The 27,570-nt window shown below is 37.5% G+C and overlaps 2 protein-coding genes across 6 annotated transcripts in view; one reads left to right on the plus strand and one right to left on the minus strand.

The window, feature by feature from the left end:
* The first annotated feature begins 576 nt into the window (after positions 1–576).
* On the plus strand, positions 577–2,733 carry LOC109852589. Of its 5 annotated transcripts, XR_002250016.1 has the most exons (5): positions 591–736; positions 921–1,200; positions 1,370–1,635; positions 1,968–2,162; positions 2,230–2,733. XR_002250016.1 is itself a non-coding variant. In XM_020423882.1 (4 exons), the coding sequence occupies exons 2-4, from the start codon at positions 991–993 to the stop codon at positions 2,395–2,397; spliced, it is 573 nt and encodes a 190-aa protein (XP_020279471.1). In that variant the 5' UTR covers positions 577–656; positions 921–990; the 3' UTR covers positions 2,398–2,733. The 5 variants fall into 5 exon arrangements, 4 of the variants coding, with proteins under 4 accessions (XP_020279471.1, XP_020279481.1, XP_020279454.1 ...); XM_020423882.1 differs by lacking the exon at positions 1,370–1,635 and having other exon boundaries at positions 577–656; XM_020423892.1 differs by lacking the exon at positions 1,370–1,635 and having other exon boundaries at positions 580–656; positions 935–1,200.
* A 4,432-nt stretch (positions 2,734–7,165) lies between these two features.
* Positions 7,166–27,570, minus strand: part of LOC109852277 (nephrin-like) — a 34,768-nt gene continuing 14,363 nt past the window's right edge. The window contains exons 4-8 of the mRNA XM_020423300.1: positions 23,503–23,662; positions 19,471–19,770; positions 16,552–16,872; positions 8,023–8,253; positions 7,166–7,506 (exon numbers count right to left, since the gene is read on the minus strand). Coding sequence (XP_020278889.1) covers positions 7,166–7,506; positions 8,023–8,253; positions 16,552–16,872; positions 19,471–19,770; positions 23,503–23,662 — 1,353 coding nt within the window. The remainder of the gene's footprint in view (positions 7,507–8,022; positions 8,254–16,551; positions 16,873–19,470; positions 19,771–23,502; positions 23,663–27,570) is intronic.

Consider the following 27,570-nt stretch of genomic DNA (forward strand, 5'->3'; position numbering starts at 1 on the left):
AGATATGCAAAAATTTTAGTCTTTTCTTTTGTAACTTTTATTTTTCTATCATATGTAAATTCATATGTATAATATATCAAATATGTAGTATAATTGAGTATTTACTCTTGTTATCTATAACTTTTTGCCATCTCTCGAGTAAATTTTAGATTCCATCGCAAAAAAAACATTGGAGATAATAAAATCGTCGATCCAGTTTCGGCTCGAAAGCGCTGTCCGGCTATAAAGCGTTTTGCATCGATTCACATGCTCTTTAGCAGCGTTTTCTTCCTATTAGAATTCGTATTAAATGCAGTCAAATATAAAGCTTTTTTGTATCTCATGTTCACTACGGTTTTGTAAGATTATGTGTATTATTAAATTCTAAGATATAAAATTTCATAGATTTCAATATCAACCTTATAAAATAGCATGTATTTATTTGAATTTAAAATAAGTATATTAAAACGCACTGAAAAAAAGACTAAAACTTTTTTGGATACTTCTAATACTTATTGTGCATTTGTTCGGAATTAATACCCGTTATATTTTTGTAAACGAGTGAAATGTCGCAAACAAATGCAAATCGCTTTTAATAAATATCAGTCGTCGAAATGTCATCGCACCACGTAAATTTGCAGTTTAGCAGACAGTTGCAAAATCAAACCGTATAAAAAGTATTTATGCTAAAATAAAATATGAAATTTCCAAAGTTCTAAAAAATTTTTTAGTTCTACACTTCTGTCAAAATTATATCGTACGTTTGTATCGTACATTTTTATATATAAGTTTAATGATTTGTTTGTTTCACGTAAAATATTAAAATACAATATAATCGCCAAATTAGTATCACTTCCAACACTTAATCATACACAAAGAACTTTTAAAAAGCTTTTTTTACATGATAAGCATTTTTTATATGGACACAATTACTTGCTAAGATTTCCTTGTCAAGAAACGCAAGAGAATTTACAATCTGTGTGTGTACTGTAATCACGAACACGAAAGAAAATGAAGAGAGGAACGAAGTGTATCGCACAAACCATTAATTTGTCCAATCCGCAAACATGCGTAAGACCCAAAATTCAGAAATTCGTTAACGCGAATGGAGATGTTTTTGATTCTACTCGCAACAACAAAACCAGCTGGACATCTCCTAGATCAGTGGCGGTTAAGATCTGTTCCTTGAAAGATATAAAAGATAGAAAATGCTCACCAAAAGTAAGAAACACAATTATTAAGAGTTATAACATTTGTTTAATGTTAAATTGTACAATGTCCCAGTTGACTAAAAAATGACGGAATACTATTGATACCAACTGCTATCTGTTGGTATCATAACCAAAAACACTAACGATATTGTATTTTTGGCCTCTTATCTATAACACAGTCGCGACACCAATTCTGGGTTAAATCGTGTGGCTTGTCGCTGTGTCGAGCGCTCACTTGCTCTCGCGCGATATTGACACACCGTGTAACGAGATGATGGTGTTCGAGCACCTGTACGGAATTGGTTAGTCGATACGTAGTTGCGTTTACCTGGAATTAGCTCGGTGTACACTACTATAGCGACATCGATGGGTCTCTAATGGAGGAGGACAGTCCGAGTTCCCGTAATTGTTAGAGACATCATCTGCGTAGGTCTTGGAACACGAGGTCAAGTGTACTGACGTATAACGTCAATATATATCTGTTTTCATGATCGGATAATTCAGCAGTAATTTTTATCAGATAAATGCTGAGTTGATTTCAAAACTAAATACGCGATTGAAATAATATCAGTGAGTGCTGAGCATTGTTGATATCTAATTCAAGTCAATCTCTAATATTTGAGAAAATTGATATTGAAAAAATATGTACAAGAATCATTTAAAAAAAACTTTGTTCTAAGACAGACATGATATGGGATTCTACTTGTGATATGTATGCTTTAATGATATTATATTATATTTTTAGTTACATATTATTTTCATTCTGTTTACATACAGATGATCGATAGTTGTGAAAAATCGATGCCGGTAACGAGCGGCAAAAAACTTTTCCGAATCGCAATGTTTCTCGTAAAGGGTGCCGTTGTCGTTAGTCTCGTTTATTGGACGTATTCGGAAGGTCTTTGGAGCGGCAGCAGCCAAACAGAAAATCTATATCATAGAATAATGAGCATATTTGATCCAAGCCGATCAGTAAATGTTATATTTTATAAAATCGCACATATTGCTTTCGCTCGTAAACAAGTTGTTGTCTCCGCAGGAACAGTTGCCACATCTGGAAGATATGAAATATTCGCTATTAGAGATATACAATGAGATGGTGATGAAAGTTATGCATGTCATTGTTAATGTGCCAAGGGAAATATATCGAAGAATTAATGAAATCTTATCATCTTGTGATACAACTAGAAAAAACGAAACAAAATGAAATCTGATGAGAGTTTGAAAGAGAAATTTAGTAAATTGGTGTTATTATTTATGTGTGTAAGATATATCTTTTATATATTGTGACGCGAATATGTATTTTTTTTATAAAAGTTTATGCAAACTGTTTCGGTGCGTTTTCTTGATATAAACTTTTTATACGATCTTGTACCGTGTTTTCGTTGTGTTTTCATATAAAATTTAAGTAAACGTCAAAGTTTTTAAATGCAAATATACATTATAATTTTCCGAAACATTTGCGCAAGCTTTAAAAGACATATATACACACACAATGTGTATTTGGTAACAACAGTGAATATATAAAACAGGATTAAAATTCCATGGAGCATCTTTTCCATTTTTTCTTTGCTATGCTTTGCAAGAGCACACAAGGGAGCTTACAAGGCATGCATCTCAAGCGATTTTTATGATCAGTCTATATACATTATCATAAAATAGAAAGAATCACTAACAACGAAATAAAACGCTCTTTTTACTGGCACCGTTGTTTAAATGCAAATTTTATAACACTACATTTCGTACTAATGTCTAAACCCGTTAAAAAAGAAAGACATATTTTTAAAATCATATTTATAAGATTAAATCAGCAACACACACGTTTACCGACGTATATTCATAACGCTTAAAAAGCGGAGCTTACGTGTGACCAAGTTTCGGCCGAAGAGCGCGGCACAAAAATATCACAAAGCTCCGTCGCTCCGAGTGACTTCTCACGTGCCGAGTATTTCTTTTTTGTCGAACCGGAAGGAAGTTTCGGCCCCATTTTTCAAGCGCGTCTATCTTTTTGCGAGCACGTGAGCGTCGTTTGTCAAGGCTCCTATTTTACTTTATAAGCGCGCTTCTCTCTCGGGTATACGTTGTTGCGCGACCGAAGTAATGCCGATGTTTCTTTTAGTGTAGGTATTTGTATGTAGGACAGGACGGCGCAGAAATAAACACGACCATAGACAGACAATTCAGACAATTAAACAGTTTATTCAGATCAAAACATGTTGGGTGGTAGTATATACATACGACTTAGAATTAAAACGATATGAGTCTGATATGAAATCGTCTATACAGTGAACTTGAGGTTTTTTTCGTTTACGGCTTGTTGATCGATTTACACGGACACTGATTGCGTCGATACGTACAACTGATTATGTACAGTTATTACTCACTACTGTGTTTTCCTTCGTGTTAATTTACGCTTTTCTATTTTTCACTCTTCTTTTTCCACTCTTTTGCACTTGATTGTTTGGTCACGCCGACCGAGAACGTTATTTTTTCGTTTATCTACTTTAGCGATCCGTCTCGCACGCTACTTAAAATTCTTACACATAAAAAGATTAATATCCCCGATATTACCCGTTTTACAAAATGAATATGGGCAGTAGTTCGTCTTATTTCTATAACTCTCGGTCCGCGTTAATCCTCATCATCATCATCAGTCATCCTTAAAACAGATTCGCATGGACGTGAAAGATATGCGTGTCGCGTTCGATTATCACTTCTTCAATTCTTCGACAATCTGTATAAAGAATTAAATAAGAACTAGACATTCAAACAATTATTATCAAGAAATTACACGATGTTATCTAAAACTAAATATTAAGAGCGCTTATATAGCATATACGCGAAAGAACAATTATAACAAAAATAAAATAAATTTGTGAGCAGAAACATCGTCGAAAAACTGTGAAGTTCTGACGACACGAATTGTTGGTTTGCAAAATTTCGATAGAACGAATTATCGAGCACAATGTGTCATGTAAGTGAACAAAACGAAGATAATAAATATTAGTTTTTTACATAATATAAAAATTTAAATGACGATGAGTACTCGACACTGTCATTCTATCGGTTATCTCGAAAACTCTCAAAAGCTCTCAACTTACCGTTATTTTCTCGTGATCGTAATATGTACAGCAATACATTAGCTAACGAGCAATTATCTTACTCGATCATTTATACATCAAAACAAACACACTCGACGATCGATTCGGCTTTTATTTATTTTTCTCTACTTTGACTGACGAAAACGACTCTGCGTGTCGACGACACGACGCGACGCGACGACGACGACACTCGTTATTCATTCCTTAGTTCGTCATTCAATCCTTTTTCTCCGCATTATGAGTCTATCGATCATTCAAAGCGAGTGCGAACTTTTCACGAACAAAGTTCGCGTTTCACCATTCCATTAGGGATACGCTTTTTTCGTCAATTCGTTAGTTCCATCCTACATCCAAGTTTCATGACTTCGTCACTAAGTGTCACGTGGAAGACCAGTTTTTTGCAGAGCTTAGCAAAGTGAAGTAGTTTTTCACAACGTAAATGTAAAAAAATTCAACGAAGTGTCGTTCACTATATGTATCGCGAGTTTTCACTTTACTGATTTTTGTCTCTTTCTTTTATCTCTCTCTCTCTCTCTCTTTCTCTCCCTCTTTTTTTCTGTGTGTCTATCCCTCTTCGTCACGAAACGAAAGATACCGATATAACGTTGATAACAATTCGATGAAAAATGCATAAACTATATATATATATACACATACACACACGCGCACTCACATTGTCATGAGAAATATCTTGCGGAATGTTTGAGTCTTCGTAAAAATTTTTCGACATTTACAGAAATACAGAAAACTCAGCACACAGCGGTAGAAAAATCTATAAATGCTCTATCACAAATATTAATAATGTGTAACGCATATCTGTTCTTGACTTTGTAAGAATTGTTTTACTTTGTACGTTACGCAACTCGGCCTATTTCGATTTCATTCTTTTCTAATGGGCATTGTCATTTTTCACGAGTATGTTTGACGCTGATTTTCAACGTCAGAAGATATTATGTGATCAGAACTAACACAGCGGCAGTAAAATGTCATGGAAAAGCACGAGAGAAGCCAGCGTCAAAAGTTATTTTAATAAATGATTTTCATAATATAAAGAGAGAAAAAGAGAGGGAGAGAGAGAGAGAGAGAGAGAAGTTGTACACACACACACACACACGACGACAATCTGACAATTATTTTAATTTTGTCTAACTCTTGTATTATTTCACCGTAACTGATTATTTAATTAGAATCATATTCATTAATATATAATTATTTAATTATATCATATTAAAATACCATAAAATATATAAGATAAGAATTTTCTTCTTTACTACTTAAATAAAATTACTTATTTGAAATTGCGTATATGCTTCATCGTGATAAACGTAAATGGCATCGACAGTGTGTTATCGATTCATTCGGCGTTATCGATTTGCGTGTAAAAGTTATACTCAAAAATATCGGATTCGCAATTTAAATAGGATATGGACGCCTGCGGTTTCTCTCTTTCTCTTTCTTCTTCTTTACCTCTCACGTTTATCGCGATATCGAAACCGATCGTTCAACCTTAAAACCGCATTTCACGCCTTCAAACTACATGCCAAAGTGGCATCGAGTATTCCCTTTCTTCCTTTTCGCACGTCTCCCTTCCTCCTTCCTCTTCTTTCTTCTGTTCCTAGTATATTTTTGCGCGGTTCCTCCATTCATCTTCATTCGAGCCATCGGAAAAGGGGTTCGTTCAAGAACCTTTTATCTTTCTTCGTGTTTCAAGACCTGATGCTTCCGGACCAACGTCTCGTGTTGCTAGGAATCGGATTTATTTAAAGATATCACAAAACGCTAGCGAGCTTGTACATAATAATATACATATTATAATATGTAAGAAAAAAATAATTAACTTTTAAAAATAAAAAAAAAACAGATATAAGTAGTAGCGTAAATGTACAAGTATTATATAAAAATAAAGATTTTTAAATTTATAAAAGATAATTTGGTAAAAAAGAATTGAATAAAAAGACGATCTCTCCTCTCTTTCTCTCTCCCTCTATGTTTCTCAATATCATTATATAACAAAACTTATTTGATAGCAAAAACATGTTACTTTTGGAAAAGGCATCGTAAATTCAACATTCTATCTGTAATAATTTCCACAGTACGAGTTTCTGTTTGTAACTTTGATCTCTTTTTGTTAAATAACGAAGAGGAATAAAGTTACATAAAAAATATTTGAAAAGACACCGTCGAAAATGATTTGAAACAAAAGAGGACAATAAGTACAGTTAAGCCGATGACCGAAAACAGAATGTAATAACTTTGCAATACTCTACCGACATAGTAAACTTGGGACAAGTTTTCAGCCAACTTCTCTCCGCATACTTCCGCTTCTTTCCTCACTTTCCGACGGGAAACTAGCGTGTAGCGATCGTGTTTCGAAAACAATTGCGATAGTCTGGTGATCTCATGAGAATACCATTCCGCGAGAAGTCGTTTTCGCGTCTCGCTTATCTCGTCTCGTCACGGATAACAATTCGTGCGATAGTCGATCGCTCGCGAGAGAACATATCTTCTGACAACGCAACTTTCTCTGACCTGTGTGCTATCGATCGCGCACAAACTACGTATTCGTCAACATCTGCTTACTTCATCGAAATAAAGTGAATCGCCAGTCAAATCGTTAATTGTAAATATCGTTAAAGCTAACAAACTGTCGTCACGAAAACGGACAGAGCGAACGTTCATCTCAACGAGAGAGACTTTAAAATCGCTGTTAAAATTGCTTCTGAACACGCAACAAGCACCACTCTCAAGTACACACATTCGCGGACTCGTCTCTTGCTTAGTCGCATTCCTCTCTTGAATATCACCAAGGTGACGACAATGATAACAACAAAGACGACGAAGCGACGTCACCTGCTCGGGCAAAGAGTTGAGTTTCTACACGCAGCTCTCCGGTAGCCTGTTCGCCATCAGTCTTCGTTTGATCGCCTCGCCGTCGAGACACTCACCGGCCACGACGACACCCTGACCGCCGCCCACGACGACACCCTGGGTACCGCCGATGACGACGCCCTGCCCAGCACCCACCATCACCCCCGTCACCGGCATCCCCGGCAGACTCGGTATCGTGCTTCTTGACGGTAACCTTAGCTCCGTCGGTCTCCCCGCAAACTTGTGGCAGAGTTCGTCTATGCTCGGCGTAGGTCCGGGCGTAACCCAGTGTCCCGGGGGATAACCGCCCGGGTAACTCGGTGGACTGACCTCCACGAGGTTACCCTCTGGAACAGCGAAGCAGACGAGATCTCTCTGTAGGGAACCTCCATGAAATGCGTTATGGCGCGGAACCGCAAAGACTGAGTGCGCTTTTGCTCACTTGGTCTTCTCAATTTTCTTCTCTCTCACGTTGATTGTTTTATCGCCACTCACGCTAAGAATTAAAGAGGGTCAGAAATATAAGAAATATTTTAAAAAACAATCATCTCCGCGTGTTTGGATTCCTCTATTGGATATCCCTTTATCTATATTTATTATTTTTTGTATATTTTACTTGTTATAATAATGTTACGATATGTCTAATTTGCCGACATTTTATTAAGTAAACGAAAAAACACAAAATAACATACATTAATGTACATGTATTCCATATTCCTCAAGTTTAGGAAAAAGACAATGCTTTTCTTTTGCATGTCTGTAACAAACAGGTGCCTACATCGAACGAGCAGAACAAACGGTCGTAATCGGATTCGCGCACGGAAAAGGCTGTTTAGTGGTATTGGCTTCTCGAGGAGTCTTACCAAACTTGTTCGGGATCACGTCGGGATCAGTCTCTACGGTCTGCTGAGAATTCTGCAAGGGGTATTGTTGAGGCGGCAACTCGCTGAGTTCTGCCGGTTTCTCGTGCCGTGGCTTCGCTACGCGCTCCCTTCGTACTCTGACCACCACGACCAAGATGATGAGAACCAGAGTCACCAGAGCGCCCACCACTACGCCTATCAGAGGCGATAACACAATGCCAGCATCCGGACCTGTAAAATCCAGTGTTCTTTTTTTCTCCTACTTGAAAAATTTAACATTTATTTAACTGAAGTTTTATTTATTAACTTTTTTATATAAAATAAGATGCACATATTTAGATTAAAAGAAAAAAAAAACAGCTTATTAGCGGCAAGATATTATTATTATACATATGTACGTTATAAACGGTTTTAAAAAATATAAGATACAAATAAGTCTACAATTATAATCACAAATAGTCGACATAAATTAATTTTAAATCTTATACACATTTAAACACCTTTTTTTAAAAACTATTCGGCTCGCGCACACGTGATAGCGTCTCGTCGTTTGATAGCGTTGCGGCGTGGGATCGTGACTGCTGTTTTTGTCGGATAATTAACAAAACTGCTTTCTTGCGCCGTTATGAGTTGCGGCGGCGCGATCAGGTGCGCATGCCGGCGTGCAAAGTGGAGAACCGAAAGTGCATCGCGCTTCTGCAGGCCTTTAATTCTTAAATTCTCGTCCGGCTCCAACTTATTTACGCCGATTAAGCCAACTTCCGCGCGTTTATATCGCGAGCTTGAATCACGTTTAATGTTTGTTTTATCCAACATCAAAAATGTTTAGATATATAAAGTGTAAAAATACATGTGCACTAAAGTTTTTAAAATATAATCTTTATATTGCGAAATTTGTTTTTTTATATGGAGAAAGAAAAAGAGAGAGAAAGATATGTTTATATCTGTCTCTTTACAGCAAAAATATTATTTCACAAAACATATCTTGGAATGAGTACTAAAGAAGAAATGCATCTTGACTGAAGAAAAATTATCAGAACAATCGAATCTCAATTTTGCATTTGGCACATCCCTGTATAATATACAGGCATATTTATGCGTGCAAATGCATTAGGAAGCACGTGTGCGCGCGCTTATACGTGTGAGGTATTTTGCCGCTACGTGGTACGTGGTAATGCCCGTAAAACCCTAGGTTTAATCAGCCAGGCAACCCCGTTGCCATGACCGACCCCATAACCCGAGAAACGTTCCGCGCCACGCGCGGCATTATGCCGGGCATGGTGTCGTGCCGTAAATGAGCTCCCAGCTGGGATCACCGACGACAAGCAACGCGCACACCCGCTTCGAGGAGTGACGAGCTAGCCTTAAGAAACTCTTAAATGCACGCAGTGGACGTATTCGCGCGAGAATTCCGAGATCGCCGTTTACGCAATCTCCGGCGCAACACGCCGGCCGACGCATATCGATTTCATGTTGTGAGAACTTGCATGTACGAGCTTACAATCGCCTGCACGTGTGTGTAGTATATTTTTTTTACGCAGAGGTTTGCAAAACAAGCGAGTTGAATAGTGAGTGTTTTACATAAGAATTCTCTCAATTTTTTCAAAAATTCTCTTTATGTTTCACACGACATTACCAGCTCGCGTTCTCCTCAGTTTGACAGAATTGCAATAATTAATACAGCTTTTCGAGTTTGAACGGCGTTAGTGTAGTTTGTATTTTTATACCGACGTTTCGTCAACTTGATATTCAGGTTGCTCTTGAAATCCTGATGAAGTGAACTGAAATGTTCACGAAACGTCGGTATAAAAATGATACTAACGCAGTTTAAACTCAAAAAAAGTTCTCCGAATATTAATACAACACACCGTGCGAAAGCATCAAATATCAAATTAATACAGCTTTCTTTTTAAACAGATAGTCCGTAGTTGTTTCAATTTTTTGTATAGTTGCTCTCGACCGCTGAAGAAAGATTGATGAGAGTTGCAATAACACGGCAAGCATATCCTGTATGAGCACACATAAGTGTGACACGAAGAGTCCTATTGCAACCAACTTAAGAAACTTTCGTAAATTCATCTAGCTCGTTGGACGAAACTACAGTAAAGCTTTTGACAATTTAGCGGAAGAAGATTTATATGATGAGTGTCAGAGTGGCGCGCGCACGGCGCTACCTTGACGCCTTAAGCTTTTAAATATTTCATTTATCTCTCTCATTTATCTCGTTATCCAACTATCAACTGTTTGGTTTAAAACGCCTCGAGTTTTAATTATTTTAAACAGGAATGATGTTGAAAAACACTATACAAGCTGGCATTTTTCGCGTAAAAAGTTGTTTATCGATCTTGTTTTAATATAACGTGCAATTTTATCACGCTTATTTACTGTACAAATATATTTTATTTTGAGTACTGTACAAATATATTTTATTTCTGACGTCAGAAATACGAAGAACATCCATCATTAAAATTGTTAAACGTTTACGATTTCTAACATCGAAATCACGCGCGCTTTAATTCTCGATGACTTGGGTGTTTTTTTTCAGCGTGTTTATGAGTAATTTTTCAATTTGTTATTACTTCTCAGCAAATATAGAAAAGTGCGCGCAGTGGGAAATGGTTACAGTTAGATATCGTATACAAACCTAAAAAAGCTACCGATACTGTCTCGTAAAAGTTGCAATGGAAGTTTAATCGAGTTCTACGCGGAGGAACGTCTGGTGCCAGGGTAGTAAAGATAAACCGGTCCTTATATCGTCGATCCTTGAGAAAGGACTAACGGGATTCCTGAAGAGGGAGAGAGAGAGAGAGAGAGAAAGAGAGGAGGAGGAAGAGGAGAAGAGATCGCATATCCCGGCGGATTTCCGAATCCCAAGTTCATCGAAGTTTAGATCACTAATCGGACTTGCAGTAGGGTCAGGGACGGAATCCAACCACTCACGCGCGCGCGGATTATTTGAGAGAAATATCCCTCCTCCCGTGGATACGGAGATCCCGAGACAGAAAAATCTCAAATTCGGAATGTTGCAAAACTTCTTCTATTCGCGTCAAAAACACCAGAAACTTGCATTTTCATCGATCGTTTCTGCGGGTTCTTTTTCCCTGACTTCTTCGAATCAGTTATATCTAGAGAATTAACAGGTTAATACTGTGCATACATATAAACGGCAATTTTATATTTTAAGTAAATATATTCTTTTCTTGATATGTATAATTTGGATTTTGATTAGTTTTAATTAAATGAGACATATATAGATGTATATTTTACTTCGTAAATCTTCTCATGAAAGCGTCATAGCGTAAAAGTTCTAGAATGAATCATACATCAGAAATGATACAAAAAGACTATATTCAACCATGTTAGAGAAGATCGTCTTTAAGGGGGTTACATCGCGTAACGGTGGCGTCCTCGTGAGACCTAAGACGAAGCCGGAGGTCATGTGGCCGGTTAAGTCACCAAGAAGCCGGGCTTAGCCGGCGCCCAAATCCAAGTTCGGCTCACCTGGATTAATTCCAACATAGGGTCGACCCCAAATCGCTGTTACGCTGTCTTTTCCCTTGCTAGGCTAAAGCGACTTAGAGTCTCTCCCCGCTTTCAATTAATGAAACGTTCACGCGGCTCACCTTCATCGCTCTGTCACTGAGGTTCATTCGACGCGAATTTCCGAATCCTTCATGCTAACTATTCTGAACTCTCCTATATGTAAATGTGACAACAATTTAATTATCGACTAAAATGTTTGAGATAACAATTTTAAGTCGTTCTAACTTTTATTCACGGAAGTATAGGAACCGAAATTATCTTGTTTGACTTTGTCGGTTGACGAATCAATTGACGAATTCAAAACAGCAAAAACATACTTGAAGATAAAGATGTAAAGCTGCAAAGAGAAGAGAAGGCCCGCACCCTTCAAGAAGAGTAAACGCCCGAAAAGATACGCGCTCCTAAACGGATTGAATATCGCGACAATTATTATATGTACAAGTTTTTAAATTCTATTAATTTTTTAAACTGTTAATTTCTCTAAATAATTTATTTATTCAAGTAATTAAATACTACAGAAATTTGACTCATCAAAAACGTAAATTTCCAACGTCTTTCTCTTGTATAGATTTTTTTGAATCTAAAATAACGCGGCATGTATATATCAGCAATTTTATATATATATATATATAGTTCAAGCCTCTTTAAGATAACGTTTCGAAAATGCATTTCGCATCAAATAGCAAAGGAGCATCGAAGATTCACGGGCAAATCAGATATCAGACGATTAGTATTAAGGAGCTCATGCTAAATCAACTGCTTGTATACGGGACCTTTGTTCCGGACTATTCATCATCGATATGCGTGTTCAAAGCTAACGAAGAATGATCAAGAGAGACGACAAAGGGTCAAATCGTTTTTGACGCAATTAAACAGGAAATACATTGTCAGAACGCAAAACATTCATAAAGATTTTAAAATGCACGAGACGTAAGATTTAAGCAAAAAAGAGTTTTAAAAGTATAAAATGTATTAAAAAATTAATTCAATACAATAACAAAATAAACAAAACAATAGAGATTATGTTTGCGCGGTAATATTGATATCATTGCATATAACAAAGCATTTCAATCTTTTAAATTTTTCTAAACACAATTGTTGTTCATATATAGCATTATTTACATTGCATTGACAGCTTGTTAACGGCAAATAACAATAACTTTGTATGTTTTTACAATTATGAATCTTGACAACATTTGAGAAATCACTGCAGACAATCAAGACATTTCTAATTGTGTTCTCCTAATCGCAACTAGTCGAAACAGCTTGAACAGATCATTCCCGATCGATCCCCTCCTTTCACGTTTGCATGCCCACACGAAACACACACGTACATGGAGGGTATGGACACGCTCTATAGTGCGTGTCGGAGGGAAATCGGACAGCAATTACCACCGCAATCCCGCGATGCGAAGTGGATGGGCTCTCAGACTGGCCTGCATAGCCGAGTTGAAAGGACAGAGTTCTGCGGCAAGGAGACTACGGTTGCAGATCTTGAGCATCTCGTCCATAATAAACGCTTATCGGCACTTCAGTTTCGATCATCGGCTTCTCCCGATAGATTTTAGGATTCTAATCTCAATTATTGCAGTAAGCGCCACAGCAACACGATAGAGAACATCCTTTATCTGATGCGCTCTTCCCGGAATTTTATCTCCGCGTTTTGGCGCTGCTACAATTCGAATATCTACATACTCGACTCGAATTATCCTGGTAATAACTCCTCAAATTAATTTTTCTCATTTCACAGCGCGAGATACGTACATTTATACTTACCGAATTTATACTTTTATACTTTTGTTATTAAAAGTGATCGACAGACCGAATATAATGACGTTCTGTGTATATATTTATACACAGAATATAATTCTCTCTCTTTCTCTCACCGTAGGTAAAATAACAAAAAAAATGAATCAATTAAAGTATGGTAAATTTTTCCAACTTTAAAAGAAAACACAATAAACTCTTCAGGAATACAATGACGATATATGGATCAATGCCGCGATATTTATAATTCCGCGTACAAAAGGGTTGACAAAGTTCATTATAAATGAAAGTGTTATGTCTATGCGCACGCACAATAAATCGTGCTTGTAATTTTCAAAGAATGGAACGAAATTAAAAAGTGTCTATAGAATTTGCTGTGTAGTTGCGCAACATAGAAAGAGAGAGAGAGAGAGAGAGAGAGAGAGAGAGAGAGAGAGAGAGAGAGAACCTTGTAGCGAAAGTTCCGTTAATATTTCTGACAAAAATTTTCATTATAAACAGTAAAAAAAACATGCGTGTAATAACAGCAATGAAAGGTATAAAGAAAATGTTGATAATTGCATTTTTCAAATACTATTATAAATAATACTTTCGCATCGAAAAGCGCATCAAAATGTGCTTCAGACATTCAAGTCAAACAGAAGTACAAAAAAGTAACACTTCGAAGGAGATTAAGTATATTCTGCACATCGACAACCGATAAAGTTTACTCTTGAATGGAACCAGTTTCGAAAACTTTCCGATTACACCAGTGTAAATATCCGAGTTGGAGTTTTAAAATCCAGGACTCTTCTGGTTTCGTTCCTCGATATCTGAAATTGTCGAGATCCGAGAGACTTCGCTTTTCTGACGCATCGATGACTATATCTCTGCCGCCTGATGCTTCGCAACGATAAAAAGTATTACGTACTTTTAAAGCGTGGACCGAGAGAAACGTTTTCCGCGGAGAGAGGACGACGGAAACGACAGTGGCGCTAATTATTCTTTCCCGCTGGACCGTAAAAAAAGGCGTCCGGTCTCGTCGGGGAGATGGAATAACCGGGCGAGGTTACGCGATAAAAACGGAAATGGAAGGGAAAAGCGCGTTGCGCACGTGGAAGACGAAGCGCTTTAGCGACGTCTGACAAGGTTGCTCGTGGAACGAGAAGGAACCAGACGAAGAGACTATGAAAGGGGTCTAATGGCGGATGAGGAGAAAGGGCGGGCGAGCGGGACTGAGAAAAATGACGACGGAGTAAACAAAGCTAAGTGAAGTTAACGATCGAGCAAGAAGAGCGGCAAAAATGACCTCGGGAAAATTACCGTACGCGCAACGGCTTAATGTCCAAAAAGACGAGAGCAGAAAAGGGAGGAGGTAAATAAGAGAGGTAGAGGAAGGAAGATAGAATAGAAAACGGAGGAAGAAGGGGAAGAGAGAGAGAGAAGAAAAGAAAAAGAAAGCCTAGAGAGAACGAGGTCGTGAGAACGAGAGAGGTATTACAGCGACGGGGGGAGAAAGGAAAGCTGCAGCTGCTTAATGACCACCCTGTACATTCGTATCTCTCTTGAATAGGCTTTCCTTTTCTTTCCCGTCTTCTTTTGCAGTTTCGCTTCACTCTCTTTGCTCTCCTCGACTCCTTCGTGGCCCGGCGCACGCTGGGCGCCTCTGGGACCATTATCTGTAATTGCTTTCCTTAATTCGATGTTCGTTGCCCATGTGGTGGAACAAAAAAATCGTGTAATAAGTTAGAAGTGGGTTACCTAAGTGCGCTTTGACGTGTTGAATCGCATGAAAAATTTAAATTCAAGTTCGTCACATGGCGTTTTGCGCGACGAGCTTTACCACGACTTGCACGCTTCTCGCACTTAATCCTTCAATCTCTGTACGCTAATAACATGAACTCCGTATAATTTTCAAAATTACTAGTTGCATATTCTTTACACGGTTTAAAATGGCACACAATTTTATACACAAATGTAAAAAAAAGTCAAATGGAATACATTCATGAACAATTGTCTTCCTGGAAAATCGATTCTGGAAATAAATCGTTCCGCCAAAATTTACCAGAATCTCTTACGTTTCGTATTCAGATATAGATTCTTCAATTTGTTTTTCAGCGACGAGCAGTTCGGAAAGACGAGCACAGAACATGTTGCATAAAACAAAACGGACGCCCGCGTATGCGACGATCGAGCGGCAACTGATCGACGCTGCGACGGTCGTAAATCACTTTACTGACGATTGATTCGGCGCTACTCGTTTTAGTCGGGACGCAGTGATGTTTACGAAACTGCACGTGCACGTAACACTGTTCTGTCTATGTTGCTTGTGCGTACACGCTTGTTGTACATACATACGGTGGCTTCATTTACTCACGTTTAATGATACGCAACGTGACGCCGCCCTCGTAACGTTTCATCACGGTTCCATTGGGTTACTACTCGCTTTCTTTGCATTGCAGCTTTGTATTTGCACTCGTGTTGTGCAAAAATCTAATTTCTCGTGGTTAAAACTCTACTTTAGAAAAGTGAGATCATTTTTATAATTATATCAAATAAACAAATATATAGCGATATATACATATCCTTCAAGGTTAATTCCGGCGCGTTTCAAGAAATTTCTTGATAAGCCGATGTACATACGTACGAACATCTAATGGGGTGTGGTGCGTTCGTCTCGTAACGTTGTCTCGCGAGGGTATAGTGATCCGTCTTGCTTACTGCCTCGCGTCGCTGACACCACCCACCCGCTATGTGGAAACACCCGCTATCCGATTCAACCCCGCCCGTAAGACCCACATGAACCCTGCGGTGACCTTGCGTCGAGCCAGCACCTTTCGCTAATCTCCAGGCAATCGCGGATTACTGTTAAATTGAGCAGAGGAGAGATTGCTCGGACTCGTCTTCTCAGTAATATTTCTCATTCGACTTGGCTAACAAATAAGTGACAGAGATACGCGATTTTTCATTCCGTAGAGAGAATTCAACCCTCTCGCATCCATTTTATCGATGTTGTCAGATATATTATCATACAACTATAGATTCATGCGTATTTATATAAATTTGATTAATAAAATAATTGCGATTTACTGGTCAACGCGACACGTTTCGCGACTTACCAATTTGTCAATTATAAACGATAGAATGCAATAAAATGCTATGTGTTAAATTTTATTTGAAAAAATTTGACGACAAAGTTTTCGTCAGCGAGACAACGCGATTCGAATTCAGGATATTTACCTGTTCGTTTCTCGGCATCGCGATATGTGACCTCACTGAGGATGACGGGCTGGCTACGTCCCTTGGCATTAACCGCGTAGACCGCCACGTGGACGCCAGCTTCGACTGAGGCTTCTAATCCAGCGAGTGCAAAAGTCGGCTCGTCAGGATTCGAGACATTGTAGAGAGGCTGGCTGGTTGTAAGGAAGTCGACGTCGCCGTGATAAACCTCTAAGACGAATTTCTGCGGTAGTCCTCCGTCGTAGCCCGCTACGCATTTTACCTCTACACTGGTATACGTCTGATTCGCCAAGGTGCAATTGCGTACTGGAAACGGCTTTCCTGTAACAAAGATGAAAAATCAAAGATAGCTAATGGAGTGAGATAAGATTATGTTATCACATTTTCGTCGTTTTTCTATAAAAATAAAACTTGTGGAAAAATGTTACAACAGACTTTCTTTTGTTTTTGACTTCCGGCGACAATAAATCTCTTCCGACGGCACACACAACTGCTGCTATCACTTCCGTTTTGTGACATTCTTTCTAAACGCATGTGTTACTTTCAAGAGCAACTCTACAGGTTGGAGAGAGAGAGAGAGAGATAGAGAAAGAGTAGAAACGTGTTTTTCCCTTGAAAATCAAGCCAAGGAACGCGAGTGAAAAATACTGGCGCGTCTACGACTGGCAAAGATTTAGTGTAACAAGATAGTAATGGGCATAGAGATATCCCATTTGCTTTTTCTTGTCGCTCCTTTGGTTTCCGAGTCAAACTACTGCCGTTACCGACGCACTTCAATTGTCAGTAAGTTTTTCTTTATCAAAACCTTTCGCATATCACTTTTCTTTGTAAACGTGTTTGTTTTTTGAATCAAATTTAATTTTTGCGCATTCTTATCGGGATCAGCGCAACTATGGCGAAAAAAGAAACAGATATCATTTGTTCCTCTCAAACGAAATACGCCGCGTTCTCGTCTCTCTTCGATTTTGCTCGTCTTCGTCTTATCTTTATCTTTCGATATTTCTCTTTTCACGTTCGTTCGCGAGACACTCGGGATTTCATTTCTTTCACGTTAATCACAAAGTCCGTTACCATTGTCATTGTCGTCGTCGTCGTCGCCGTCGTCGTCGTCGTCGTCGTCGTCGCCGCCGCCGCCGTCGTCGTCGTCGTCGTCGTTGTCGTCTCCCTCGTTATGACTCTCGCGGATCTCCAGAACGTATATTGAATCTCGACAATGCTTCGTTTGTACTTTACGCGCGCGCTCGTTTCCGTCTTTGCTCTTTTGCTTCTTATGTCTCTTTGCACGTAGCTGGACCCCATTCTCCGCGAGCAAACATTTGTAACCTGCGCTCTTTCGCGCTGTAAAGGGCTCCGCGAGGATAGGAGGTAAATTCAAATTAGTTTTGCGCGCAAAGAAGGCAGCTCTAAATTTGTCAAACTGGATGACTCGTAAAATAGCGTATTTTTTTTATGTTATATTTTTCTGCACGTAAGTGCTTTCTTTATTATACAAATCATTGCTTTAACTATTACAAAAAAAACCGCAAGCAATGACTGTATCACGGAAAAATATGCAATATTTATATTTTTTTCTTATTTCGGCCAATTCTTTCTGAAATAAAGAGAGAACCCTCTTTTTGTGCGTCCATTTGTGCATTCGCAAATCGTAAATTTCCATACGTTGCGGAATTCCAATTATGTTCGATGTGCGTAACAAGTGACGTCTACCACGATTCACGATTCCACCGTGAAATTCGTCCCGGAAATCTCGTCTTTTTACCGTTTTTGCATGCTTCGACGGGCGCATTCCTTGCCGAAATGCCTCGCGAAATGGTAACCGACATCAATAACGTCGGCGGGGAAAGGAAAGAGGTACAAAAATAATTTCATGCCATCGGGTTTACGGGTCGTTGGCATTGGCGGAGCGCCGCGAGAGGGTTTCGATACCGACGCAAAGGAGCGGATGGAGCGCGAGAACGCGCGACGAGGACAGATGATTTTATTTTCGGGGGGGGGGGGAAGAGAGTGCCGCTCACAATCGACGTATCCGTCAATGTCAATACGTTCTCGGTCGATCGCCATGTCAACGTCACTGTCGATCACGTACACGAGCTGAAAGAAAAAAGAAAAACGCGAAAACGCGAAAAAATTCGGTTGGAGATTAATGCCGATTTAACGCACGATGATTGGTCGCGTTCTATCTATCGTATCGCGGTGACGATGATTCGTGGAAGAATTGCTCGTACTATTTTTCTTTTCAGAAATCATGTAAAAATAACGCGAGGAGCTTGTATTTTTATCGTGACTGCTTTTGGGCAGAAAGAGTAGTGATATGTATGAACATTGCACATTATTAAAAATACAGTTAAATTTTTAATCTAATGCAACACAGATATATTATATTAGATAATAGCGCGCCATAGATTTTACTTTTATTTCAGTAGTTAAAGCACATTTTGAGTATAAAATAAATATTAAACGTTGCTTTTTAAAAAATTTTTAATAATATTTTTAGATATTATTTATATGCGTAGATTGCTTACGCGCTTTTTGTTGTTTTCTCAAACAAGAGAAATTTCACAACTTTAAACAAGTATGCACCGATTCCGTAATCCAATAATCTATAATCCAATAATTCACGTTCTCTTTCTATCGACGAGTAGCAGTTTTTAATATTCATTGCTATATAGAATGCTTCTTTTGCTTTCAAACTAGCAACGTTTGTAAATAAACAACAAAAATGTTTGTAAAATGAAAAAAGAACGAAGGACAAGTATTTGGATTCCATCTCCAATTTTTTATATTCCATTCTTCTTGATAAAACAAAAAATAAAATGGAAAATTCTTTGAATAGAAAATATTTACGTTAAATATGACATACAATTGGAAGAAGAACAAGCGTGAAATTGATTACTATACTTGGTTTAAGCATGCACTCACCGGCTGCCACCAACTGGAAGAGACACGGCTTCGACTGAGTACCGACAAGATTGTCCGCCCAACACGAGAGAGTGCCGTAATCCAGTTCAGTTTTCGGTGTGTATCTCAGCACGCTGACGCCGTTCGACTTCTCCATCGAGAACCTACCAGGTGCTACCTCCAGAGTCTCGCCGCTATTGTTGAATTTCCAGCGGAAATTGTGCGCTGGCGGATCGGCCTCGACCCTACAGGCAATGTCGAGCGACTCGCCTCTCGATGCACCGACCACTATGATCCGATCCTCCTTGCACACCGGCGCGACTGTAAGTAGAAATATCGATTTGTATGATGTGTATCATTCCAAACGAGAGAGAAGTCTTCTTTCGTTAAGCGTCTTAGAGATTGCAATAAACGGGTGAATAAATGAGATTTGATTTTCGCTTATACCACGTAGATTTTAACATCGGAATTTTTCTCACGCGTGTAAGTGGTCTTTATGCGAAATTTACAACAAATTAATCAACATTCTTTAACAATCAACTAAAAAAAGCACAGAATTTTAACAAATCTGAAAAAAAGATATATACCTGTGAAAAGATATATATCTGAGAAGAGAGATATTATATCTAACAATCAAAAGAAAAAAAGCATTCTTCAGTTTAATTATATATAAACAACATTTTAAAATAACCGGTAAATATTTGTTGAAAAGAAAGTAAAAAGTAAATATCTCAGAGAGAGCAGGCTTTTCTTCTTTTCATTTTTCACAAAATGAAGCTTGCAAATTTTGTCTGCAAATTAGTACTTCGAGTAATTTGTTGCTTAGCGATGAGAGTATTGATCGATTAGATTTCTCAATAAAGTCATTAATATATTTTTTTTAGAGTTCACTTTCTATTTTCGAATAAGTTTTTAGATACATTGATATGATGGTTTTTTTCCATTCTCGATCTGAGTATTCTATATCGAACGCTTCGCTTTGTTATACATCAAAGAGTGACAAAGCCAACGATAAAACAATAAAATAGATTCGTTAAAAATAATAAAACTAAAAACTAACAAAAAATGTACTATTGTAAATTCCCTTTTATTACGCTTTGTATAAAAAATATTACAAGGAGAGTACAGATTGTTTTATACCTTCGTGGATGAGAATAATCGATCGTTTCCCGATAACATCTCACACGAGAAATTATATATATATCGTTCTGGAAATATTGGAAGATTTTAGAGGAGAAAAGAAAGGATATCTGTCAATCACACGGAGAAAGCGTCTCGGAGTAGACAAGATAACGCGAATAGCAAAGCGACTGACAAGATCCGAAAACTGTCTCGGAGTTATCTGTACACACGGGTCGAAAAATTTTCTCTTGCCCGTGCGTATTCTAACGATAAGCCAATGATGACCTACATATCGCAACTGCATCTAGGAAAACACACAAATGACAGGAATATCGTATGTACGCGATTTTTCTTGTACGTTTCGGCATTTTGTCACAAAGAGGGAAGATGCCGCATGTAATCGGCCGGAATCGTTTTATCAACGCGAGTTATGCAGAAGAAAGATCTTCGCTTCTTTCCTTCGTCTTCTCTCTTCTTGCGAAAATATATTTGTGCCAATTTATCTGCGTTTATCTTCGCCTCCCTTTGTCTCCATCTGTCTCCCACGCGAAAGAAGAGCACGAATGAGAAACAAATACAAATATGTGAGTTTTACATACGTCGGGAACACATTTGCAGAGCGAAATTAATATTACACAATAATTAAAATAAAGATGAAAATGCTAATAAAACGCAAAGCATTCAATAAACAATTGCTAGAATATAAAACGTATTAAATCCAAGTTGAAAAGCTTTCGCGATTTCTGGTCGCTAAAAGAGTGTTCATTATTAAACTCAATGTCACTTTTATTACAGACTTTTCGGACTTTATTGTGCGTAATTTCGACACATTTCTCATTGTAATTCGATCGCGAAAACAAGCAATTGATATTAATTTTCGATGATAGCCATAATGCAGAAAGTTGGAGTTTTTTACGAGATTTGATAGTGAATTATAAACGAAAGAATATACACGATGCTGCGTGTGTAGCATGTAGAATTTATTACAAGTTTATTGTTCTTCTCTCTCTCTCTCTCTCTCTCTCTCTCTCTCTCTCTCTCTCTCTCGTAACTCTGCATTGTTCCATTCACAGTATTTTCAATTGTTTCGTATTTGAACTTTGATCGAAGCTTTTTACTTGGATAAGCATCGGGAAAAAATGCACCATCAGAAAAAGTTCACGATTAAAAGCAAACGCGACATAACGCGTGAACTAATATAGTATTTGCGATGTGTGTACATTGCGATGATCTGTGAACAACAGCAAGGTTTCAATTGTATTGAAATCATACACATATTGTTTTCTGTATTTATAAAAGCAGAATGTAATATTTGAGTGCATTATAATTGGAAGAAGAAGAAGAAAAAATAAAGCGTGCATGAGTAACAAAATAAGTGGATTATTAAAATAAGAAAATAACAAAATAATGTAATAATAAAATAAGTAGATTATAAATTTAAAAAAAGTCAAATTTTTATTTGCATATTTGATGTATCAAATGGAAGTGTTGCAAGTGTTACTTCTTGAAATCACATAGAATACGGAATATAACACACATAATACATTCAATTAACAATAGCTTTCTACTAATACACTGAATAAAACAAGAAATTAGCAATGAATGATGTTGAATGTAATAATAATTACAGCTTACACACACAATTAGTTCTCATGAAAATTAATTAACGATTCGTGTATCAGATATAAAACAACGGAATGATTTAGTTATGTTTATTAATTAACACTTATTATTATTTATAATTTCGAGCGTTGTGTTACTTAATTAATATAGATTTTAATGTAACTCTTACCATATCTCTCATATTTTCTATATTTTTATGTTTTAATTATATTGCAGACATTCTTGTGAAATAAAAACCTGAAGGTTAATAATTATTATACTACAAGTTTTTCACGCCACCTTTTCTTTAAAGTTATCCGATATTTTTGATTCAAATACTCTAAATTTCATTAAATTATAGTTCTTATAGTTCATTGATAGAGTACAAACTACTCTTATATTTCTTTCTTCAACAAAACTATAATAACCAAGAAAATAAATCATCAAACTTTCTCGATTTGGATTTGGAAGTATTCGCGAGATGCCTACTTATTTCCGAAACTATTTTCCTTATCTTTACACGATTGTTTTATGAGATCTGTAGTTAAATCAATATTTAACTCTCAATACCACAATGGCTCAATAAAGTCGCATTTGCGAGATTTGAAATTTATTTACATTATAAATGTTTAATTGAAGTATTGTTCTCTTGAAGATTTTATGTTCTTCACCAAAATACTCAAAACCGGATGCGAAATTTTGTCGAAATGATCGAGAAACGAAAGTTTAGTTTTTCCCCAAATATTCGCCAAGACGAAACGCTTTCTACAGGTTGCACGAGTCCTTTCATGCTTTTTCCGTGAAGTCTTCCTTATTCGGGAAGACCGCTTTGGTAATTCGTGCACTCAAGAGTTTTCACGAACAAGAATCGCGCTCACGTGTTCCCATAGCTACGCTACGAATCACTTCTTTCACGGAAACTCACGAGGTGCCTTCCGTGCCAACACTCGACTATAACCTCGGAATTGGGTTTAAAAAATGTAGATAGTACTAAGCACTATTGAAATATTCACGACGAATGTGATTCCCGAGATCCGCTGCGTGTCAGTTAATATAACGCGCGAGAACACGCTTTCGCCGCGACGTATAACGGGAAATATTCGTAAATTGCTCGGAAATGGAAATCGTCAACGAAAGATCTCGTGATAAACAATTTTAGCGGAAGATATATATGTATCATATATATACATATGTGGAAATATATATATATATACATGTGTATATATTTTATAGTAAACATTTACATATGACACATAATAATAAAAAATTTAATCATTTCTATGTTATAAGTCTATTATTAATGAAATTATTTGTCACAAGCTAACTTACACTTAACTCGAAAATGCAGAGGTTCGCTGCGCGTTTCGTTCAATGCGTTCGTCGCTGCGCAAACGTAATGACCAGCGCTGCTTCTCGTCACACTTTGCAGGACGAGACTTTGATTCGACCAGATAATCCTCGCCGATGTGTTATGCGCCAGGATTTGGTTCTGTAAAAATAAATGTCAGATTAAGATTTTTAAGTTAAATAAATTCTCTTGCTGCATAAAAGACAATCACTACGAAGCTAATATTCTTCGGCGTTGTTATACGTGGTAATGTCGAGATATTTATCGGATAATTGTCAGCAAGAGAGAGAGAGAGAAAGAGAGTGAGAGAGTTCCGCGAGATCGCGCGATTTCATTTCTCGTTATATTTTCTAATTTCGTGATAAATTAGAGATAACACGCGCGCGACCGCGTCTCGCAACGACGCGTTCTCCCGTCTGTGTTACGACCGTTCGTTATCGTATCATTTTTTTCCAAGAAACGCCACAGCGTGGACCAAGAGCGGTTTTACGAGCGCGCGAGTATCTACAGAAGACAAAAGAGAAATATCTTACAAGATTACGAGAGAGCGAGCATCTAATGCGCGCTATTACAAGTACCGTACAATATTGTTGCAACTCGAACGAGTTAACGAGTCGTATTCGCGTAATGGCTTATCAAAAGCTTTCGCAAAACCGGTTATTACTACATTTGCGTGACTCTGCGCTAATACGTCTAAACGTTTATACTTTATTGTTCGAAATCACGACAGTAACTATTAGTTACGAAATTATAATATTTCGTCACATAACTGATACAAAAAGAGGTAATGAAAGTTCATGTTTTTTTACATATTAATTGTTTTCTATGAAAATTTAAGTATTTAATATAAGTATTTAATATAAGAAATTTTTAAATTACAACAAATGACGGTTTTTTCTCAGGTTTACGAAAATCAAATTCCAATTTATTAAACAAATCGTTTGTTTAATAAATTTGTTCTCAAAAAACGATCGAAAATGATGGTTCTGTTACATCCTATCCCTATATATATGTACATATAAGTATTGACAATATATAATAAAGTAACACATTTTTTTATCTTATTATTATTAATATTATTAGTATTATTAGATTTTGTCTTATTATTATTTGCCAAAATATATAACAAATACATAATTGTACCGGTTGTGAGAGAAGTTGCGCGCACAGTTACATGTTGCTGTAACGAATTTGCCGGTTTAATTAGCTCGTAAGGGGGTGAGCTCCATTATGTCCTTACTTCGTCCTTGTTTTCGCGTCTCGCGACAAAATGAGAAACGGGACAAATGTAGTGCTAATATCGTGCTCCCGTTGAAACTTGCAGCGGGGGAACAAACTCGGGAGCGGAACAGCCGCACGTCAGAGCCAACAAGTAGTAGGAGTCGGTGCATACGCCGTCGCTGCCGTTGCCAAATGCAGGCCGAACCGCTTAATCAGGCGAGAGACGGCCTTCGAAAGTTCCACGACCGCCGTCTACCTAATTTACAGGTTGGTTGTCGACGTAATTCATAATGTAATTACAAACTCGATTAGTAAAAATTAATTATTAAAAAGTTGTCTTTACGTTTAGAGTTCAGTAAGAGCATTGCTTCATCCGGTTCTTTCTTCCTTTCTGAAAAGGACCTTCTCAATATCTGCGTTTTCTCAATATTTGGTTTTCGACGATTTCACTTTTTATTTTACTGTTTTTCGATCTTTTTATCTAGACAAACGCGCCGTAAAAGTCTGACACGCAAAAGAAGAAGAACGAAAGAAAGCGCGAGATTATGAGAAGAATATCTCATAGAAAGAGAGAGAGAGAGAGAATGCAGCGTGTGCTTGTCATAGTGCATTACCCTCTAAAAGCGATTCTGCCTATTTAATCAGAGAAGAACGACAGTCTCGAACCGTCTTTGTCTCGCCGGCAAACATTTTCTCGGCCAGTAAAAGTCCCTTAAGTTTTTCCCTCTCTATACCGTCATCTTCCGTTTCGATTCTTCCGTACCTCTTACCTCACTACCGTTTCCTCCATTACACGACGAAACCCTCCTTTCTCCCCGTTCCACCAGAATTCGCTCGCCGAAGATAATTCGAAATCGATTTGCAACGAGGCCATTTGAATCTTGAAGGAGAAGTTGGAAGAGGAGAAGGAAAGAGGAGAGGAGTACAGAGATTTCTTCTTCCACTTCTGTCTACTCCGTCGGGACGTTTCTTTCTCGCGGACGACGCCCGAAGGGATAGATTTATTCAATTGTTTTATAATCTCGGCAGCTCGACACGCTGCGCACTGTGGTAGTTGTCCCGTTCAAATCCCACTGTTCGTCGCTATTTTTTGCTCGACCAATTTCACGACAATGGCAGACAGATATTTAATTACTCCAGCTTGATTAACTTGCGATGCATCGATAAAAATTGCTAGGCTAGCGCGATTAAGATATATGAGCGATAAAACGACATTTAAGTGTTTAAACTTTAAACAACACATTTTATTCAGTTTTACATTTTTTGTTAAATCAGCGCGTTACATTTCATCTGTTAACAAAATTTTCAGTGCAATATAAAAAATGACATGTTACTCATCACGTAAAAATTGACCGAGTGGACATACGTGGAATATTTTTAAAATTAAATTTAGTCTGAATAAAAATGTTTTTGTTCAGTAAAATAAAATAAAAAACAATAGAGAAAAAAATTGTCAGATAAACATAGTATTCGCGCTAGCCATTAGTGCGCTAACTCAATTAAACTGTATTGTAATCTACGTAACCATGCCGTCCATGTGGTTGAGACTAGGCTAGAAGGCTTAACGCGCTTAGCATAGGTTAAGCCCCGGTTAAATCCCAAAATTTATCTTCGATTTACTTGCGGCAAGAGACGAAAAAAGACTCGGAGAAAAACTAGTTAAACGGAAGAAATTAGTTAAGATTGACGAAGAAATGTTTGACGAGAACACATCTTCGCATCTTTCTACTTCTTTGAAAGTCTATCAAAATACTTTGCAAAAGCATTTTCTATTATTATCATACACACACATAAATATTAATTTAATTAATTTAAGGATTAATGGTGAGTGTTGCGTTAAAATTGAGAGAGAGAGAGAGAGATACAACATCTTTTTACTTCAACGTTTCTGTTACTCTTTAAGCCATTAGAAGTGGTTTAAGAAAATATGTTTCCATATTTATATGTCGCGCTTCAGTCTTCTAATCTTTTTCGTTTCTTTTCACTTACGTGCGTTAAACTTTTTTTTAACTTTTTTCTAAGAAATAAAATTCTTGAAAAAAGTGTATTGCGGTTTATTTCATACTGCTTATTTCAAACGAGAGTCATTGAAGCTTATCGGTCAAAACCACCGTCAAAGACACTCTACGATGGAGATTTGATCGATATCGCAACAGCTTACACGTATGTCCCGTTGCGTACTCCTTTTCCTCTCTCTTTCTCTCTCTCACTCACTCTCTGTCTTTCTCTTCCACTTCGGTAGAGATAGCGAAGTTTAAAGTTTCCTTTCGCGACTCGAATCTCCCCCACCTTTCTGTTCCCACGAGTCGGGATTCCGTTCTTTCGTCGTTTCCATCCGCGTTTCTCAGCGTCGTCTCGACGAGGCGGAATGGAGAGTACGATATCGCCCTGTGTAGTCAGCTCCTGACTTTCGTTTATCTTTTCTTGCAACCGAGCCATTCTGCGAAGAACCACCATCCGTCCTGCACCTCCTCCCACTTATCCAATCTATTTCTCCACCTGGTATATTTGTATTTGTTCGCATAAGTAGATTCATGCCGGTAATTTTCTTCTAATTTTGATAGTTTGTCATATTAATTGTAATTTCGTTCAAAATGATGATGAAGATATTAAAGAATTATATTGCAGAAAAAGAAGCAGCAAAAAAACCTTTATAATATTACAATTTAAATTACTACCGATAGTTTGGCGCGATAATATATACGTATATATACACTTAAATTACAGATATGTGTGTAAAATCGCGCATGTTTCAATTACACGGCATATTTTTAATGTTATTAACATTATTTTGAACGTTATTGGTAATTAATTTAATATCGTCACGG

Source organism: Pseudomyrmex gracilis, unplaced genomic scaffold (genome assembly GCF_002006095.1).
Source record: "Pseudomyrmex gracilis isolate BER0280 unplaced genomic scaffold, ASM200609v1 scaffold_1, whole genome shotgun sequence".
NCBI classification, from domain to species: domain Eukaryota; kingdom Metazoa; phylum Arthropoda; class Insecta; order Hymenoptera; family Formicidae; genus Pseudomyrmex; species Pseudomyrmex gracilis.

What these genes read in the sequence shown, in the direction of transcription:
- LOC109852589 (XM_020423882.1), top strand. Translation starts at nt 991, where the DNA reads ATGAAGAGAGGAACGAAGTGTATCGCACAAACCATTAATTTGTCCAAT. An exon ending in ATAGAAAATGCTCACCAAAA is followed by an intron (nt 1,201 to 1,967) that starts GTAAGAAACACA and finishes GTTTACATACAG; the next exon opens with ATGATCGATAGTTGTGAAAA. An exon ending in TATTTGATCCAAGCCGATCA is followed by an intron (nt 2,163 to 2,229) that starts GTAAATGTTATA and finishes TTGTCTCCGCAG; the next exon opens with GAACAGTTGCCACATCTGGA.